This window comes from Benincasa hispida, chromosome 4, assembly GCF_027475165.1.
Source record: "Benincasa hispida cultivar pf3 chromosome 4, pf3_genome.v1.1, whole genome shotgun sequence".
NCBI classification, from domain to species: domain Eukaryota; kingdom Viridiplantae; phylum Streptophyta; class Magnoliopsida; order Cucurbitales; family Cucurbitaceae; genus Benincasa; species Benincasa hispida.
In genome coordinates this window covers 54,446,634-54,465,899 of record NC_143481.1, presented here as the reverse complement: position 1 = coordinate 54,465,899, position 19,266 = coordinate 54,446,634, and the positions used below count along the sequence as shown (strand labels likewise).

The following is a 19,266-nucleotide window of genomic DNA, read 5'->3' as shown; positions in this document are numbered from 1 at the left end:
GAAATGTTCAGGAGGCTTATGAGCATTGGACATGGGCGAACGAGAAGGCCCGAGCTTACATCTTGGCCAGTTTTAACGACATTTTGGCCAAGAAGCATGAGTCTATAGTTTCGGCGCGTGAGATCATGGAGTCCCTACGGGGAATGTTCGAACAACCATTTGGACAACTCAAGCATGAAGCTCTTAAATGCATCTTCAACTCCAAAATGGAGGAAGGCACCTCTATTCATGAACATGTGCTGAACATGATGGTCCACTTCAATGTGGCGGAAATGAATGGGTCGTGCATCAATGAGGGCAACCAGGTTAGCATCATTCTGCACTTGTTGCCAGATAGCTTCCTACATTTTTTCAACAATGTTGTGCTGAACAAAGTAGATTATACCCTTACAACTCTCCTCAACGAGTTGCAGACATTCTAATCCTTGTTGAAAAGTAAGGAGAATAAGAGAGGTAAGGCAAATGTTGCTTCATCATCAAAGAAGTTCCATAGGAGTTCGACCTCAGGGACTAAGTCTGCACATTCTACTTCTAACATTACCAAGTGGAAGAAGAAGAAGGGTGGTAAGGGGAAGGGGAAGGCACCTGCTAACCCACAGCCTGTTGCTCAGCAGGGAAGGCGACCAGTGTCGGTTGACAAGGAAAAGTGTTTCCATTGCAACCAAGATGGGCACTAGATGCGGAATTGTCCTCTCTGGATAAAGGAGAAGAAGAAGGCTAAGGCCAAGGCAAAACAAGGTAAATATGATTTACTAGTTTTGGAAATATGTTTAGTGGAGAATGATGATTCTGCCTAGATTATTGACTTTGGGACCACTAATCATGTTTGTTCTTATTTCCAGGTGATTAGATCCTAGCGGCAGCTTGAGACTTGAGAGATGACGATGTGAGTAGGCACTGAGCACGTCATCTCGGCTGTGACAGTGGGAGGACTCCAGTTTACTTTACAGAAAAAGTTTATCATTTTGAATGATGTTTATGTAGTTCCCGAGTTAAAGCGGAACTTAATTTCTGTAAAGTGTCTGATACAAAAATATACTCTTCACTTTGATTTGAATAAAGTGTTTATTCATAAAGATGATGTTGAGATTTATTCAACAAAACTGGAAAACAATTTGTATAGCTAAGGCCGTTAGCAACAAATTCCCTCCATAACATAGATATATTTAAAACTGTCGTAACTCAAAACAAACAGCAAAAGGTTTTTCCTAAGGAAAATGCCTATCTTTGGCACCTTCGATTAGGGCACATCAATCTCAATAGGATTGAGAGATTGGCGAAGAATGGACTTCTAAGCAAGTTAGAAAAAAATTCTTTACCAATGTGTGAATCATGCCTTGAAGGCAGATGACTAAAAGACCTTTTTCTGGAAAAGATTATCGAGCCAAAGAGCCTCTAGAGTTAGTGCATTCTAACTTTTGTGGTCCGATGAATGTGCAAGCCAGTGGAGGCTATGAGTTTTTCATCACTTTTACTGATGATGACTCTAGGTATGGTCATGTTTATTTGATGGAACGAAAGTCTGAATCCTTTGAAAAGTTCAGAGAGTTCAAGGCTGAAGTTGAAAACGCATTGAATAGATGGGTTAAAACATTTTGATCGGATCGAGGTGGAGAGTTTTTGGATTCTGGGTTCCAGAACTATAAGATAGAAAATGGAATCATTTGCCAACTCTCAGCAGTAGGTACACCTCAGCAGAATGGTGTAGCGAAGAGGAGAAACAGAATCTTATTGAACATGGTTCGATCAATGATGAGTTATGCTTCCTTACTTGTTTTGGGGTTTTGTAGTGGAGACTGCAGCTTATATCCTCAACTTTGTTCCTTTCAAGAGTGCTGCGAGAACACCTTTGGAGTTGTGCAATGAGCATAAAGCTAGTTTGCGTCACTTCCGCATATGGAGTTGCCCAGCACATGTGTTTGAGGCTAATCCAAAGAGACTGGAATCACATTCGAGGTTAAGCCTCTTTGTAGGCTACCTGAAAGGTACACAAGGGGGTTACTTTTATGATCCTAAGGAAAACAGAGTGTTTGTGTCAACGAACGCTACCTTCCTGGAGGCGGATCATCTGAGGGAGTAATGAAACTACTAAAACTTCAACAAGAGTTGTTGAAGAGCATGCTCCGTTAACAAAAGTTATTGATGGAAGTTCATTTGGTAGATCAGTTCCACCTCAAGAGTTGAGGGAACCTCGACATAGTGGGGGGTTGTGAACCCACCTGTTCACTATATGGGTTTCACGAAAATCCTGGTTATAGTAGCCGATGGCGAGGTTGAGGATCCATTGTCTTATTAGAAGGCAATGGAGAATGTTGACCGAGATGAATGGGTCAAAGCCATGGATCTTGAGATGGAGTCGATGTAATTTAGCTCAGTATGGGATCTTGTAAATCAATCTGATGGGGTAAAACCTATAGGTTGTAATGATCTATAAGAGGAAACGGGATGCCGATGGGAAGGTGCAAACCTTCAAGGCTAGACTTGTGGCAAAAGGTTATACCTTGGTGGAGGAAGTCGACTATGAGAAGATTTTCTCGCCTGTTGCCATGCTAAAGTCTATTCACATCCTCTTGTCTATTGCCTCATATTATGACTATGAGATATGAAAAATGGATGTCAAAACTGCTTTTTCTGAATGGCAATCTTGAGGAGACCATTTATATGATGCAGCCTGATAGATTCATAGCCCAAGGTCAAGAGAAAAAGGTTTACAAGTTGAATCGGTCTATTTATGGACTGAAACAAGCATCTCGATCTTGGAACATAAGGTTTGATACTACGATCGAATCTTATGTCTTTAACCAAAACGTTGATGAGCCTTGTGTCTAAAAGAAAATCATCAACAGTTCAGTAGTTTTCCTAGTATTGTATGTAGACGATATCCTACTCATTGGGAATGATGTAGGCTTACTGACTTCAGTTAAGAACTGGCTAGTGACCCAATTCCAAATGAAAGATTTGAAAGAGGCTACTCGATGGAGAACTCCAAGAGGGGCCTATTACCTTTTCAGCACGAAGTTACATTGTCTAAGGAACAGTGTCCTAAAACACCTCAAGAGGTTGAGGAAATGAGATGGGTCCCCTATTCATCTGTCGTGGGCAGTTTGATGTACGCGATGTTATGTACTAGACCTGACATCTGCCACGCAGTGGGGATAGTCAGAAGATACCAGTCTAATCCAGGACAGGGTCACTGGACAATCGTCAAGAACATCCTCAAGTATCTTCGGAGAATGAGGGACTACATGCTTGTATATGGTTCTAAGGATTTTATCTTTACAGGATACACAGACTCTGATTTTCAGACTGATAAGGATTCTAGGAAATCCACTTCAGGGTCAGTGTTCAGTCTTAACGGAGGGGCTATAGTATGGCGAAGCACCAAGCAGGGGTGCATCGTTGACTCCACCATGGAGGCCGAGTATGTCGCGGCTTATGAAGCTGATAAGAAGGTCGTTTGGCTCAGAAAGTTCTTGACTGATCTAGAAGTTATTCTAGATATGTCTAGGCCCATCACCCTTTATTATGATAATAGTGGTGTTGTGGCAAATTCCCGTGAGCCTCAGAGTCATAAGCGTGGAAAGCACATTGAGCAAAAATACCATCTCATCTGAGAGATCGTGCATCAAGGGTACGTGATTGTCACGAAGATAGCTTCGGAGCACAACGTTGTTGATCTGTTTGCAAAGGCCCTCAAGGCTACAGTGTTTGAAGGTCACCTGCAGAGTATGGGTCTATAAGATAGACCACGACTAGACTAGGGCAAGTGGGAGATGTTGTATTGGGCGTTTGTGCCATAGTTTATTTATTTGTGTACTTTTAATATGATATCTTGTACACCCCACCAGCTTTAGGACAAATGGGAGATTGTTAAGGTTGATGTCCTAAATCTCATAGGGTTCTGTAGTTTGTAAATACTTGTACAAACAAATGCTTTGTGATTTATAATATATGATATTTTATTCACTTCAGTCTATGAAATATGAGATATTTTAGTTGCATTAACCACAAACCAATAAACTAAGATCCCTAGTTATCGTTGTAACTTAAGCATATATGTGGAGACATACAAGTGGATCGTGCTTTAAGTGATCAGCTAAATGTTTTGTAGTACATGGATAAAGAAGGGATATCTTATCCTGGTGACACTACGAGTGTGGCCTGCTTTGTAGATGTTACAAATGTTGTAAAGTGTTACAAATGACATGATCCTGATCATTCATGTATTAGACATGCAACCGGGGATAATCTATATATAGAAGTTTGTATAAGACCGGACCACGAAATGTTTACTCTCATTATATAACGTTGTTCATAATTGAGACTTTCATTTCACTAGGATGATCATAGGTAACATGACCTTAATCCTGAGTGAGTTGTGAACTCTTGCCTATGAGGGCGGTGCTTTGATTTGCATGGGTGAAAGTGGCCAGATCGCCAACTCAACAAGCCTACCATTTTGGGGATTCGTTTGATTGAGGAGCTGGAAACTTAGCTACACAAGATGGAATTCACTCCTTCTCCAAGTAAGGGTAAGTAGATAAATTGCTCCCTTAAGAGTTATCATGATATGTTTATAATAATTATTTATGTAAGTAGATAAACTTAGCTACACAAGATGGAACTCAATAAGCCTACCATTTTGGGGATTCGTATGATAAGTTGGTTATCATTTATGTTTATAATAATATTAATTATTGGATAATTAATTCTTTTTCTTGTAAATAACCAAAGTAGTGGGTGGTTATTGAATCATGGTAACCGTGAGTTTAAAAGGAAAATGGTTTTCCTATTTTCAAAAAGAAGTTTTTTTTTTACAAACGCTAAAAAGTTTTGAGTTTTCTCTCTCGAGCAAAAGAAACTCACGAAGTCGTCAAGTAAATTCAGATTTACTAAACGACGACTGGGCGAGCTAAACGATCGTGCAGAGTAGAGCTAAACGATCGCATAGTTTTGCTAGATAATCGCTAGCCGAAGGTAAACGATCGTGTAAAGTCTGTAGGCGACAGACCGAGCTAAACGATCGCATAGATTTTGCTAAACGACCGCTTAGCTTTATCTAAACGATTGGGCATCGACCTATGCGATAGATCTCCGCCATCTCCCACTTGCCCAATCATGTATGTGATCGGTGTTTCCTCCTTCGTCTACCTCACACCAAGTCTGAATAGAGCCCATTCTCTAGATTCTCACACCAAGAATACCAAGGTAGCCTTATTGGTGGTGTCAAACTCAACTCGAGACCGTCAAGGTTTTCTGGAGGCCGTTCGTGGTGCTGTGAAGGCCGTTCGTGTTGCAGAGGAGTTTGTGACCAAGGTATTCGTTGAGGACGAGTGTGAAGTGTTCACACTATGTTCGTTGCTGTGTTTCGATCGTATTGAGCATTCGTGGTCGCTGTTGTTCGAGCAATCCCGCAACGAAACGTGGAGACGCTTCTTCGATTGTTCGTACAGTTTGCTCTTTGTGCATTTGTATTTTTCATGTTGTAACTTCTGTATGAATTGTATAACCATTTGTTTGAAGTCGATGTAAATGTTATGTTCATTTATGATTGTGATTTGAAATAATCTTGTTCCGCTGCTCATGAAAATCTCAGTTCCAATTTTCTTCAGACACCTTCTAATTTCGAGACTTAAACAATGTAGCGCCACACCTTCTTTTGACCCGAGAAGGATTAAGTCATAGTGGGACTATGATTTATTGTTCATTAAAGGAATCAATGGTGCTTAAGGAGTTAAATGTAACTACATGGGCAAAATGGTAAATTGGCTCAGCTGTACTTACGAGTGATTTGTGAAGGATCATCGTACTGTTGATTGGTTATATCCAATGGATACAAAAATATCTTTGCAGTGCGAAGAGTGCAGCTGTCGGTCTTTGGTGGAGTGCCCAACAATTAAGGGATGGTGGATATCATGATTAAAGAGTTTAGTCAGTTATTCACGTATCGTTGGAGCTTCAAGCTATAGGACCGTAAGGTCCCTTGGTAGCTCAATGGATTCAAGTCGAGAATTAGTTTTTGGGTTAGTTTGAAATGTTCAAATTAACAAGAGGGAATTTGATTATATATGATATGATTAAATTGATTCAATTATATATGATATAATTGATATGATGTATTTGATACATCATTATTTGATTGGAGGAATTAATATTAATATGATTTATATTAAATGTCATAAAAAGAGAAAAAGAACTATGGTTTATATGTTGCATAGGATTCAATATTAAAACTATAGGTTATAAATATAATATGATAAGTTAGTTATTGTATTTATTTATAATTTATTAATTATGAGATCATTGATAATTCTTTTTCTCCAATAACCGACTTAGTGGGTGGTTACTCAGTTATTATGGAAAAGTGGATAAAATGAAAATTAGTTTTTCATATTCATTGCACGCAATCCACGAAACAAGTTATAGTTTTCACTTTCAAGAGGCTAAACGATAGAGCATCGAGTTCACAATACGATAGTGCTTTTTACAACACAATCAAGTATCAAGTGTATATGATAGACTTCTTTCTCTATATGATTGTTCATCGTATACTCGATCGTCTACTTCCTCTTTCCCTCTATCCAAGATCATACAAAGCCCACAACTTATGGATTCTCACACCGAGAATACCAAGGTAATCTTGTGGTAGTGTCGAGTTCTGTTTGAGGATCGAGGATCAAGTTGTACTTGTTGGTGATCATGGAACTTCCAGTTGCTCGTTGTGTTCATGTTGTTCAACGCATTGCTGAATGATCGAGGGAAATACGTGAAGAAAGAGTTCTTCAAAGGTATTATCACTCGATCCCTTTGCATTTTGTTAAGAAGCATGCTGTAATTTTTCTTTAATGCATAATCGTTTTTGTATGATTGTAAATGTTTATGTTCTTTCACAATGGAGTTTGGAATGATCTGCTTCCACTCATAGGTTCTCTAGTTTTAGAGTTCCTTCATTAAGCATGGTTAACTTATGGTAATATTGTAAATGTAGGAAAGAGGCTTGAGATTGGCAAGGGAAGAAGAAAATATTTTAAATGTTGAACTATAAGGCTCTCAGGTAGAAGTTAGGTGTGTGCCTTAGGAGAAGAAGAAAGTGGCTAAGTATGGGTCATGCATTGAGGTTATGAAGGCATGTGTTGGCCAAGATGGTCGCGGCAGCCATATGTACCTGAGGGGAGTAAGTCAAGGCATGATGTGATGGATTAGGCTTAGGCGTTGAGGTTGAGAACAGAAGAGGCTCTCAGGTTAGCCATTTCACTCGTGCCAAGAGGGAAGTTCTTAAGTTGAGATGAAGATTGGAGAGTGCAAATGGTGACCTTAGGCTGCCGGAAGCAATCCCCCAGGAAGTCGAGTTGAAATTTGAAGTTTGTCCAAGTGATTTAAGCTCTCAGGTGATCATGAGCAAGGCGTGAAGGTTTTTAGGCTGATCAGAAGGAATCAGAAGCTCAAATTTTAAGGTAATAAAGTTAAGACATTTCTAAACAAGTTTGTAAAAGGAAGTTTTCCAGAATAATGCTTGGGAAATAAGTTATTCGAGTTTGAAGTTGAATTTTGAAATTTTTTTACTTTAAACAAGCAGGTAACTACTATGGATGAATAAGCAAGCAACTTGTTGGTCGGCAGAGGCGCTGGCAGGCACACGCGAAGACAAGTTGACTGCAAGGCATTTCTCTAGGTTGCATGCAAGGGTTGCACTATGAGACGTGAGGCGTTGTTGTGGCGTTGGGGCTAAATGCGCTGATGCATAGGTAAGGCACGCAACACATTGGCGTTGTGAGTGTGTCCTAGCACAAGAGACAAACGTTGGTGGCCGCATAACACCATTAACTTGCCTTAAGGTATTTTCTAAGTGTGGCATATGTTAAGGGTATGCGTTAAGAAGGGGGCTAGTGCTCTAAGTTAAATGTTAAGCTTGTTTAAGTAAGTTAGTCTCACAAGCGAATTAATAGCATTGACCAAAGAGTGATTGTGATTACACAGGACAAACATCAATAGGAAAAGCTTACAAAACATGAGAAGGACGCCCAAGACTGTGAGTGACAAAATCAAGTGTTTTACAAATGCTTTAGCGAACACATGTTTTAAGAAAAGCTATTGATACATGCTTTGAATATTGGCATTGCAAAAGAGATTTCCAAGCAAACTAGTTTTCTCAAATGCATGCTTAGTTAAAGAAGAATTTATGAAAGTATGATTTAAGTGTTTTCCACCAGTATGTTTATGAAGCATGCATTGATTGATGCCTTATGTTTTATAGCATTTAAGACTATGATTCTAGTTTACAAAGTATGTTTTTATTCTAAGCATAAGTTTATGATGCTTTAATGATGAACCCAATACTGAAGGACTTTGAGAAGGTATCCCAACCTCCTTGTACCTAAGGTATGATGGTACTTAGTTATTACCAGGTGCATGTAAGTAGAGTTGATGTTGGTTGTGTTCAGATTACTCCGTGCCAACTAAGGTTTGACATTGAGGGACTGAGCAAAAGGGTTCTCTCAACTAAGGACTATGTTGTTTAATGTTTTCTAGCAGTTTCATGTTTAAAAGTTTTAAGTATGAGTTTGCTTGGTAGTTTTCAATACATATGTTTTCAAATAGTCACTCACTGGGCTAGTAGCTCATTCTTTTCAAATGTTTTCCTTTTCCTCAGGTAGTGGTCAACTCCCCAAAGGATAACTTTGTGTTGCTTCTCTACCACTCAAAAGATGGAAGAGAAGTTCTAGGTGTCTATCTTGGTTACGTCTATGTTAATGTCATGTACATGGTTAAGGACTAGTAAGGAAGTGTTAGGACCCACTAAATTTTGTGTTGTAAATATGTTATGCATGCTTGTGTGTTGAACTCTTGATGTCCTCAGTTTAGCATGGAAATGATATTGGTACATTTAATGTTGTGCTGTATGGAAAGGATTATTTAAGCATGTCATGGAAGTCTAGATGGATAGTGGATGCCATAAGAGAGTTGGTAATTATTGCGGTCATAGTCTCTTCTAGGTTAAAAAAGTAATCTAGGAGAAAGTCTGACAAGTTGATAATATTAATCGTAATCAAATTACATTTGCAAAATGGTTAGGTTAATGCAATCAAACGATTTCCAATTCCATGCCCATTAGCTATTACCATTGATACATCAATGAAAACTCATTACAATTACATCAGTTTTAATAATAGATTAGTAAACATGATCTAAGGTATTTATACAAAAGTATATTCCAATCTTAATGTATATGTGTTAGGAATAATTCAATTCATAAGGACAAAGGCAAGGGCAAGGACCAATTTGAAATCAGAAAAGATAAAATCTATGAAATAACCTCCTCAACAAATTATTCCAACACCACGTGATGTTGGTTAGAATTTCTCCACTAAAACATTGCCATGTGTATGTAATAAATTTTCCTTACATTCTTTTAGTCTTTGCTGTAAATATCAGAACCCTATGAAAGGGTATTACCCTCTATATAAAAAAGGGTGTTCACCCCTATTGAAATATATAGAAAACATTACAGCAGACCTACAACCTCTCAATTTTCTACCTATTCTGTCGTGGTATCAGAGCCATAAATGGCTAACACCTCAACCCTATTATCCTTTTCCATGACCTCAATAGTCCCTATTTTCAGCTCACCCCCTTTAGACCAACTCTTAAACCAAGTTACCACCATCAAATTGGAACGAGGAATTTTATTTTATGGAAAAATTTGGCGCTTCCTATACTCCGAAGCTACAGGTTGGAGGGCATCTTACCGGTGAGAATCCATGTCCGCCGAAGTTTACTCAACTACCCACACAGCCAACGGGTATTTCTCAGACCGTCGAAGATGTTGTCCATGGCGGTCACTCTTCAGGAACTGTCTCCTCAACTCCCCATCAAGGGGTAAGTACCGCCTTTAGTTCGTCTGCAACATCGGTGATAAACCTGCTTTATGAATCATGGGTGGCCATCGATCAGTTTTTATTAGGCTGGTTATATAACTCTATGAGTGCAGAGGTAGCAATGCAAGTAATGGGTCATGAAAATTCTAAGGATTTGTGGACAGCAATACAAGAACTATTTGGTTTGCAATCACGAGCGGAGGAGGACTACCTTCATCAACTTTTCCAACAGACTCGAAAAGGCTCGATGAGTATGTTTGACTCTTAAGAACAATGAAGACACATTTAGACAACTTGGGACTTGCAGGAAGTCCAGTACCAACAAGAGCGTTAGTATCTCAAGTACTATTATGGCTAGATGAAGAGTATAATCCGGTTATGGCCACCATACAAGGACATGCAGATATCTCCTGGACAGATATGCAGACAGAGCTTTTGCCTTTTGAAAAGAGGTTAGAATTTCATAATACTCAAAAAAAACTCTATTTCCTTTAATAACCCACCATCTATGAACATGGCAAGTAACAATGGACAAAGAAACTCGAGTGCAAATGGTAATGGACAGCGCAGTAACTCTGGGCAAAATAGCAGACAACCATCAAACAATAACCAGACTAACCACCGTGGAGGTGGTGGCAGAAACTGTGGCAGAGGTCGCTAGAACAATAATGGAAATAGTCGTCCTATTTTCCAAGTTTGTGGTAAGATTGGTCGCATTGCTTACTTCTGTTACAACAGGTTTATAAAGGAATTTGTAAATCCAGCATATAAGAACAAAGGTGGGAGTCAAGGACCACAGAATTCAAGAGGACAGAATACATCATTCGCTTTCACAGCATCCCAGAATTCCATTGCAACTCCTCAAATTGTTGTAGATCCAAACTGGTATGTTGACAATGGTGCCTTTAATCATGTGACAAGTGACTACAACAATATAGTTCAGCCAGTTGATTACGGAGGTATTGAAAAAGTTGTTGGAAATGGAAGTAAGTTAAATATTTCACATATTGGTAAATCTTATTTGAACTCTAAAAATGGTTTACTCACCCTTAAGAATGTGCTATATGTGCCTGAGATTGCCAAAAACTTAGTAAGTGTTTCCAAGCTAGCCAAAGATAATGATGTCTTTCTTGAATTTCATGCTGATAATTGTGTTGTTAAGGACATATGATTGGGCAAAGTGGTGCTAAAGGGGGATCTTGAAGATGGACTCTATCGGTTGCACACAAAGGGACCAATTACTGGCAGTGCTTCAGGTGTAGATAAGGACAACTTGAAGTCGGCTAATAATCTTACTGTGTGCTCTGTCCAAAATTTTCCTAATGTTCATATGTTGGTGTCCAAGGAAGTTTGGCATAGAAGACTTGGACACCCATCTTCTGCAGTTCTTCATTCCTTAATTAATCATTGTAATCTGCCAGTAACGATGAATGCTAAATTGGAATTTTGTGAAGCATGTAAGTACGGTAAATCTCATGCTCTCCCTTTTCCATTATCCAACTCTCGAGCTAAACAACTGTTTGATCTGGTGCACTCTGATCTATGGGGACCAGTTTCATTCCCCTCAACTGATGGATTTTGTTATTATGTTAATTTTGTGGATGATTTCAACAGATTTATCTAAATATACCCCCTTCGGCTTAAAAGTAATACTCTGACTGCATTCAATCACTTTCTTAATTTAGTAAAAACTCAATTTGGAGTAGTTGTCAAATGCTTGCAGTCTGATAATGGGGGAGAATACAAACCTATTCACCATTTATGTAGTCAATTGGGCATTCAAGTCCAACTCTCTTGTCCCTATATGTCTGAACAAAATGGAAGAACAGAACGGAAACACTGTCAAATTGTTGAAACTGGATTAACTCTTTTAACACAAGCTGGTATACCCTTGAAATTCTAGTGGGATGCCTTCCTCACAGCTACCTCTCTAATTAATTGTCTACCGTCTAAAGGAATTAGGGATAAAATTCCACTTGAGCTTCTGTTTAAAACGAAAGTTGATTTCTCTCCTAAAGACTTTTGGTTGTGCATACTATCCATATACACGTTCTTATAATTCACATAAATTAAATTTTAGATCCAGTAAATGTGTTTTTCTTGGCTCCAACCCAGCACACAAAGGCTTTAAATGTCTCAGCCCAAGTGGACGTATCTACATATCAAGACATGTCCAATTCAATGAAGGAGATTTTCCTTTCAAAAACGGCTTTACTCAGCCCGCCCAGTCGTTGGTCCAACGTGAAGGCTATAGCCCAACTCCACTCCCCCATATACCTCATGGCCCAAATCTATATTCTTTGTCAAACTCTAATCAACCTTCACATCCTACTCCACCAGAGCCCATTATCCACTTCTATCCCTCAGCCCCTCTCGCCTCTCTACTCCCCAGACTCACAACTACATGTCCAATCCTTCTCTCCACGTGTAGCTTCCCCTGCCATCTCACCAAATCGTTATCTTCCTGAAGTAAATTGAACACGAGGATTTTCATGAGTAGCGTAGTGATCTTTCCAAATTTCAATCATCTATGAACAATGCAATTACAAACACAAAAGGAAACATACGGTTATGCATTAGACAGAAATTACAGCATGCTTTTCTAAAAGATCAAGGGAAGGAATTCACAAACCTTTGAAGACTCATTTTCAAATTCCTTAATCACGAACGCTCGATCACAACAACATAGCAACACACGAACGTTCGTCTAACACGACCGCTACACTACACATCACAGCGCACTCGAACTAAGCGATCGCCAAGGTCACGAACACCCCGATCACCGCGTACGACCTCCACAGAACCTCGACTATGTCGAGTTGAGTATGACACCACCAACAAGGTTACCTAAGTATTCCCAGTGTGAGAGTCCATAGTGTGGGTTCTTTGTGGACTTGGTTTGAAGCAGAAAAACGGAGAAAGAACAATCGTGTAACGATTGAGTAAGTGGGAGATGAAATAACCTATCGTATAGGTCGATGACCAATCATTTAGTAAAAGTTATGCGATCGTTTAGCTCATCTTTAGATGAGTGCTTATCGTGTAAGAACACTCCACGATCGTTTAGCTAACTTCAAGCTCTCGTTTAGTAAATCTGATTTACTTGACAACTTTCCGTGAGTGATTTCCAAAATTGAAAATCTTTAATCTTTTCTTACTAATATTAGGAAAACATTTTTCCTTTTATCTCACGGTTACCATGAAACCACCAATAACCTCTCACTCAATTGGTTATTCGAGAGAAAGAGATAATTATCCAATAATTAATATTATTACAAATATAAATGATAACCAATTATCATACTATATTTATAACCTATAGTTTTAATATTTCATGTCATGAAATATATAAACCATTGCTCTTTTTCTATTCCATGGCACTTAATGTAAATCCCATTTATATTAACCCTCCACTGATGTATCTCATACACCATACCGATCATATCATATATAATCAAATTACCTCTTGTCAATTTGAACATTTCAAATTAACACCAAGAACTGATCCTCAATTTGAATCCATTGAGCAACCAAGGGGACCTTATGGACTTGTAGCTTGAAGCTCCAATGGTACGTACATAACTAACTAAACTCTTTAACCACGGGATCCACCATCCATTAACTGTCAGGCACTCCACTAAAGACCGACAGCTGAACTCTCCTTACTACAGATATATTATGTGTCCATCTTAACCAATCAACAATGCGACAACCCTTCACAGATCGCTCGTAAGTACAGCTCGGCCAATAACCGTTATGCCCCTGTAATTACATCTAACTTCTTAAGTACCACTGATCCCTCTAATGAACATAAGTCATAATCTTACTATGACTGAGTCCTCTCTTCCAAAGAGAAGTTGTGGCCACTATGTTCAAGCCCCGGAATCAGCCCTTAAGAGAGCAATCTATCTACTTACCCCTGCTTTGGGGAATGAGTGAATTCCTTCTTGTGTAACTGAGTTCCCAACTCCCAAATCAGACAAGTCCCTAAAAAGGTAGGCATGTTGAGTTGGCAATCTGGCCACTCTCACCCATACTAATTAAAGAACCACCCTCAAAGGCATGAGTTCCCAAAACACTCCGGATTAAGGTCATGTCACCTATGGTCGTTTAGGTGAGATGTAAGTCTCCAATATCAATGGCATTATATACAGAGTCTAGTCATCTCGTGATCCGGTCTTATACAAACTTTTTGTATAGGACATCCCCACTCGCATGTCTCCACATGAATGGTCAAGATCTACCATCTGTAGTAGTTTACAACCCTTGCAAACCTCTACAAAGCGAGTCGCATTCGTAGTATCGCCAAGATCAGGTATCTCACCTTAATCCTTATACTACAAACCTATTTAGGTTATCACTTAAGGCATGATCCACTTGTATATCACATATACACGCTTAAGTTTACATAAGATAACCATGGAGCTTTGTTTATTGAATATGAGTAAATGCCAGAATGAAATAACATTTATCTTATTCATAAACAATGTGTATAATTACAAACAACGAGACTCCGGGAGAATTAGGACACCAATCCAACACTTCCTTCCTCCTCCAACTTGGAAACACCCTTAGATTCCTCCCCTCTTCAAGCGTCAATCACTCCTCCTTCATCCTCCTCCATTCCTCCACCGCCACCCCTGTCGATTCTTCCCCTTCGAGTTCCAACCCACCAATGATCACTAGAGCAAAAGCAGGTATATTCAAACCCAAAATTCTTGCCTCCACGTCTACCACAGACTGGGCTATTACTGAACCAACTCGTGTTGTCGATGCTCTAGCCACTCCAATGTGGAAGCAGGCCATGGATGCTGAGTTCTTGGCACTTCAAAAGAATAGGACGTGGACACTTGTTCCTGCTTCAAAAGACATAAACGTCGTTGAGTGCAAATGGGTTTTTTCGTATCAAACAGAGCATGGATGGAGCAATTGAAAGGCATAAGGCTCGATTAGTCGCCAAAGGATTTCACCAAACGCCTAGCGTAGATTTCTTCGAAACACTCAGTCCAGTCGTCAAAACCTCAACTATTCGAATAGTTCTATCGTTGGAGGTATCCAAAGGCTGGCCTCTACAACAAATTGATTTTAATAATGCCTTTGAATGGTTCTCTCGAAGAAGATGTCTACATGTCTCAATCACCTGGTTATATTGATTCAAATCATCCATCCTATGTGTGTAAACTGAATAAAGCCATCTATGGGTTCAAGCAAGCTCCTAGGGCCTAGAACTCCACTCTTTTCAATTGGGGATTCTCTAATAGTAAGTTTGACTCTTCTCTGTTCATTTTTCGTCATGGCATTGTCCTGTTGCTCTTACTTGTGTATGTGGATGATCTCATTCTCACTAGAAATTCGATGATAGATCGATTAGTCAATTCATTGGACCAAACCTTTGCCCTTAAAGATCTCGATGCCTTGAGCTATTTCTTGGGTATTCAACTCACCCAATTACCATATGGACTTCTTACACAAACCAAATACATTGAAGATCTCTTGCTTCGACTTAATTTGGGAAAGATAAATTCAACTCCATCACCCACGATACTTGGTAAGCATCTCTTCCTATATAAGGGCACTACCCTAGAGGATCCATTTACATATCACAACACAATTTACGCTCTCCAATACTTGACACACACACGCCCAGACATTTCCTATATCGTCAATCATTTAAGTCAATTTCTTCAGCATCCAATTGATGAACACTGGTTAGCTGTAAAAAGGGTACTTCATTACCTAGCTGGCACTCGTCGCTATGGTCTTCTTATTCAACTTGGGGATAATGATGCCATCACTACTTACTTGAATGTTGATTGGACATCCAATATTGATGATCATCGATCTATAGCAACCTATTGTGTGTTTGTAGGAAACACTCATCTCTTGGTCCGCTAAAAAGCAAAGTGTAATCACCCGCTCTAGCATCGAGTCTAAATACCATGCTCTTGCTTATGCTACCACTGAGATTATGTGGATTCGTCAAATTCTCCCTGAGCTTGGTCTTCCAAACGACCACACCCATTCTATGGTGTGACAACTTGAGCGTTGGGCGCTTACATCTAATCCAGTCTTCCATGCTCGAACCAAGCATATTAAAATTGTTATCCACTTTGTAAGAAATCAAGTGCTACGAGGTCAATTAGCTATTTGCTATGTACCATCCGATGATCAACATGTTGACTACTTAACCAAACCTCTAACCCACTTTCAATTTCATTTACTGCATTCCAAACTCAGAGTCATAGAACTCCCCTCCGAGGGGGATGTTAGGAATAATTCAATTCATAAGGACAGAGACAAGGGCAAGGACCAATTTGAAATCAGAAAAGATAAAATCAGTGAAATAACCTCCTCAACAAATTATTCCAGCACCACCTAATGTTTGTTAGAATTTCTCCACTAAAATGTTGCCATGTGTATGTAATAAATTTTCCTTACATTCTTTTATTCTTTGTTGTAAACATCAAAACCCTATGAAAGAATATTACTCTGTATAAAAAAGGGTGTTCACCCCTATTGAAATATATAGAAAACATTACAGCAGACCTACAGTCTCTCAATTTTCTATCTATTATCCATATATACCAAGAGATTGGCAATAATGATAATAGGCTCAATTAATTTGTATGATATGCTTCATAAACTTCACATCTACTTCAGCAAAGAAAATGTTAGTAACTTTTGAAATATTTTTAAGAATTTAATTAACTGGGCATCTAATACTATATTAGCAATCAAGTCTAAATTATTAAACTAAAAAAATTTACAAATATAACAAAATTTAAATACAACTTTTAAAATCTATACTAGTTCACTAATGGAAATCTATCCACTATAAAATTTACAATAAAAGTTACAAATATAAAAATCAAATCCAAAATATTAGACAATTAGACGTTTCTTATTGAATATATTTTCAGTCAAAACTCACAGATAAAATCCACAAAAGGGAGAAAAACAAGAACAGAGTTGTAAAGAAATTAAATTTGATTTTTCATTTAAACCATTCACCGATCTTGCCAAGATGCGATTTCAGTTCCAAGAAATAACAAGATCCAAAGGAAAAGTAAGAACTAAACTACGATTCTACAAATCAAATTACTTCCCAAACGCCATTGATACACAGTCCGTTTACTCCAACTAGAATATTCCATCAGCATTCGATAACTCCATAGCTGTCTAAGCTCTCTCACCTCTAATCCGCCTGGCCAATTGAATATCTTTGGGCATAATCGTAACTCTCTTAGCATGAATCGCACAGAGATTTGTATCTTCAAACAATCCGACGAGATACGCCTCCGCCGCCTCCTGCAACGCCGAAACAGCGCTGCTCTGGAACCGAAGATCCGTCTTGAAATCCTGAGCGATCTCTCTAACTAGCCGCTGGAACGGAAGCTTTCGGATCAGAAGCTCTGTGCTCTTCTGGTACTTTCTAATCTCCCTCAGCGCCACCGTCCCCGGCCTAAATCTGTGCGGCTTCTTTACTCCTCCGGTCGCCGGAGCCGACTTCCGAGCAGCCTTCGTCGCCAATTGCTTCCGGGGAGCCTTGCCGCCGGTCGATTTACGGGCTGTTTGTTTGGTGCGAGCCATCGACGCGGTTGGGATTAAGCTTTCAAGACAAGATTTGAAGAAGAGTGAAAGAGACTTTGATAGTGTGTGGGGATTGAGAGAGACGAGTATTTATAATGGACTGTGGAGGCTGATTTTGGACGGTCGATTGGAGTTTCTATTGACGGTTGAGATCTTCTTATGAGTTGAGCACGCGGATCATGATCCGCGCTTTTGGCGGACGAAAATTTGGATGAGAGAACCAAAACTACGAAAGGGACTAAGATAATAGTTTTGGCGCCAAAGTATTTATTTTATTTTCTTTTTTCCTTTTGAAATGGGAAATGGGGGAAATACAAATTATCATTTTGAGTTATATTAATTAAAACTTTAAATTAATAATTGAACTAATTTATACATCGGATAATTGCAAAATAGCAAATATATATATATATTCTAAAATTGCAAATTTAGATATGATTTCAATGATTTATTACTCTAATCTTCCTCTCTTTTTATGTATCGAAAGGTATATTAATAGTATATCCAATATACTTTATATTTGGTATATTAATGAATTGATATACTTTATACTTGGTAGATCAATCGTCATACAATTGATATGCCAAAGTTTGTTTATCTTCTATTTGTGTCATCACATGGTGAGATTATTATAAGAATCCTTTGAAACACATATGGTGGCCCTTGACATTTGATACTTGTTGATGACTTTTATGCCTCTCAATACTTGATCTTGCTCTCATTCTCGTTACTCTTTCTTGTTTCTCGCTCTATATATCTTAAATTTGAATAAACGTATAGTGTTTGATTCATTCTTTCTTATAGTGTTTCATTTTATTTATTCTTGATACACACTCTTACTCTCGACAATGAGTTATGAGAGCAATAGTGAGAACATATGGAGTCACTAGATATGAGAGTGAGTGTCAAAGGAGTGAGAATCGATAATTGAAGGTCACCACATGTGCTTTGAAGGGTTGTTGCAATAATTTTACTATATGATGATGCAAGTAGAAATTCAAAAAACTTAGTTCCTATTTGGTAACCATCTGGTTTTTTATTTTAGTTTTTGAAAAATAAGTCAATAATCTTACACATTCCACCTCTAACTTTTTGTTTTGTTATCTATTTTCTACCAATGTTTTCAGAAACTAAGTTAAGTTTTGAAAATTAAACAAATAGTTTTTTAAAATATATATATATATATTAGAATTTAGTTAAGAATTCAACTTTTTTACTTAAAAAAGATGAAAACTATTTTAAGAAACTAATAGAAAATATGCTTAATTTTTAAAAACAAAAAAAAAAATAAGGGGTATTTGTGGGTTGAATTGAAACACTTTTTAAATCCAACCCAATTGTTGGGTTGTAAGTTTCTTCAACCCAAATAAACCTAATTAAATAATGAACTCAACCCGACCATGATGTTAGATTGTATATCCTAAAACTTTCATTTTGTAAAATTAAACATATTCTATTTACAATAAAGATGTTATTGATATTTATTCAATAAAGCTATTATTGAATATGTAAATTTGCACTTGTAAAACCTAAATCCAATAAACTAATGAACCCTTGGCTATAGTATGAATACTTGAACCTTATGTGGAGACATAAAGGAGGATTAAGTTTGAGTATATAGTCAAAATGGTCTATAAGTATAAGGATAGGGTTGGGTACCTTATCCTAAGGACACTATGGATGTGATCCTAAAATCGTTCATGTAGAGACATGCGAGTGGGGACATCTTATGCAAAAGATGTTTGCATAAGACCGAAACATGAAATAGTCACTTTTCTTTATAATGACTGTCTACCGTTAA

The 19,266-nt window shown here is 38.2% G+C and overlaps 1 protein-coding gene across 1 annotated transcript; it reads right to left on the bottom strand.

Annotated features, from left to right (window-relative positions):
- Positions 1 to 16,844: 16,844 nt before the first annotated feature.
- LOC120075722 (histone H3.2) lies at positions 16,845 to 17,539 on the bottom strand. Its single transcript, XM_039029353.2, has one exon. The coding sequence runs from the start codon at positions 17,463 to 17,465 to the stop codon at positions 17,055 to 17,057; it is 411 nt and encodes a 136-aa protein (XP_038885281.1). The 5' UTR covers positions 17,466 to 17,539; the 3' UTR covers positions 16,845 to 17,054.
- Positions 17,540 to 19,266: the final 1,727 nt, after the last annotated feature.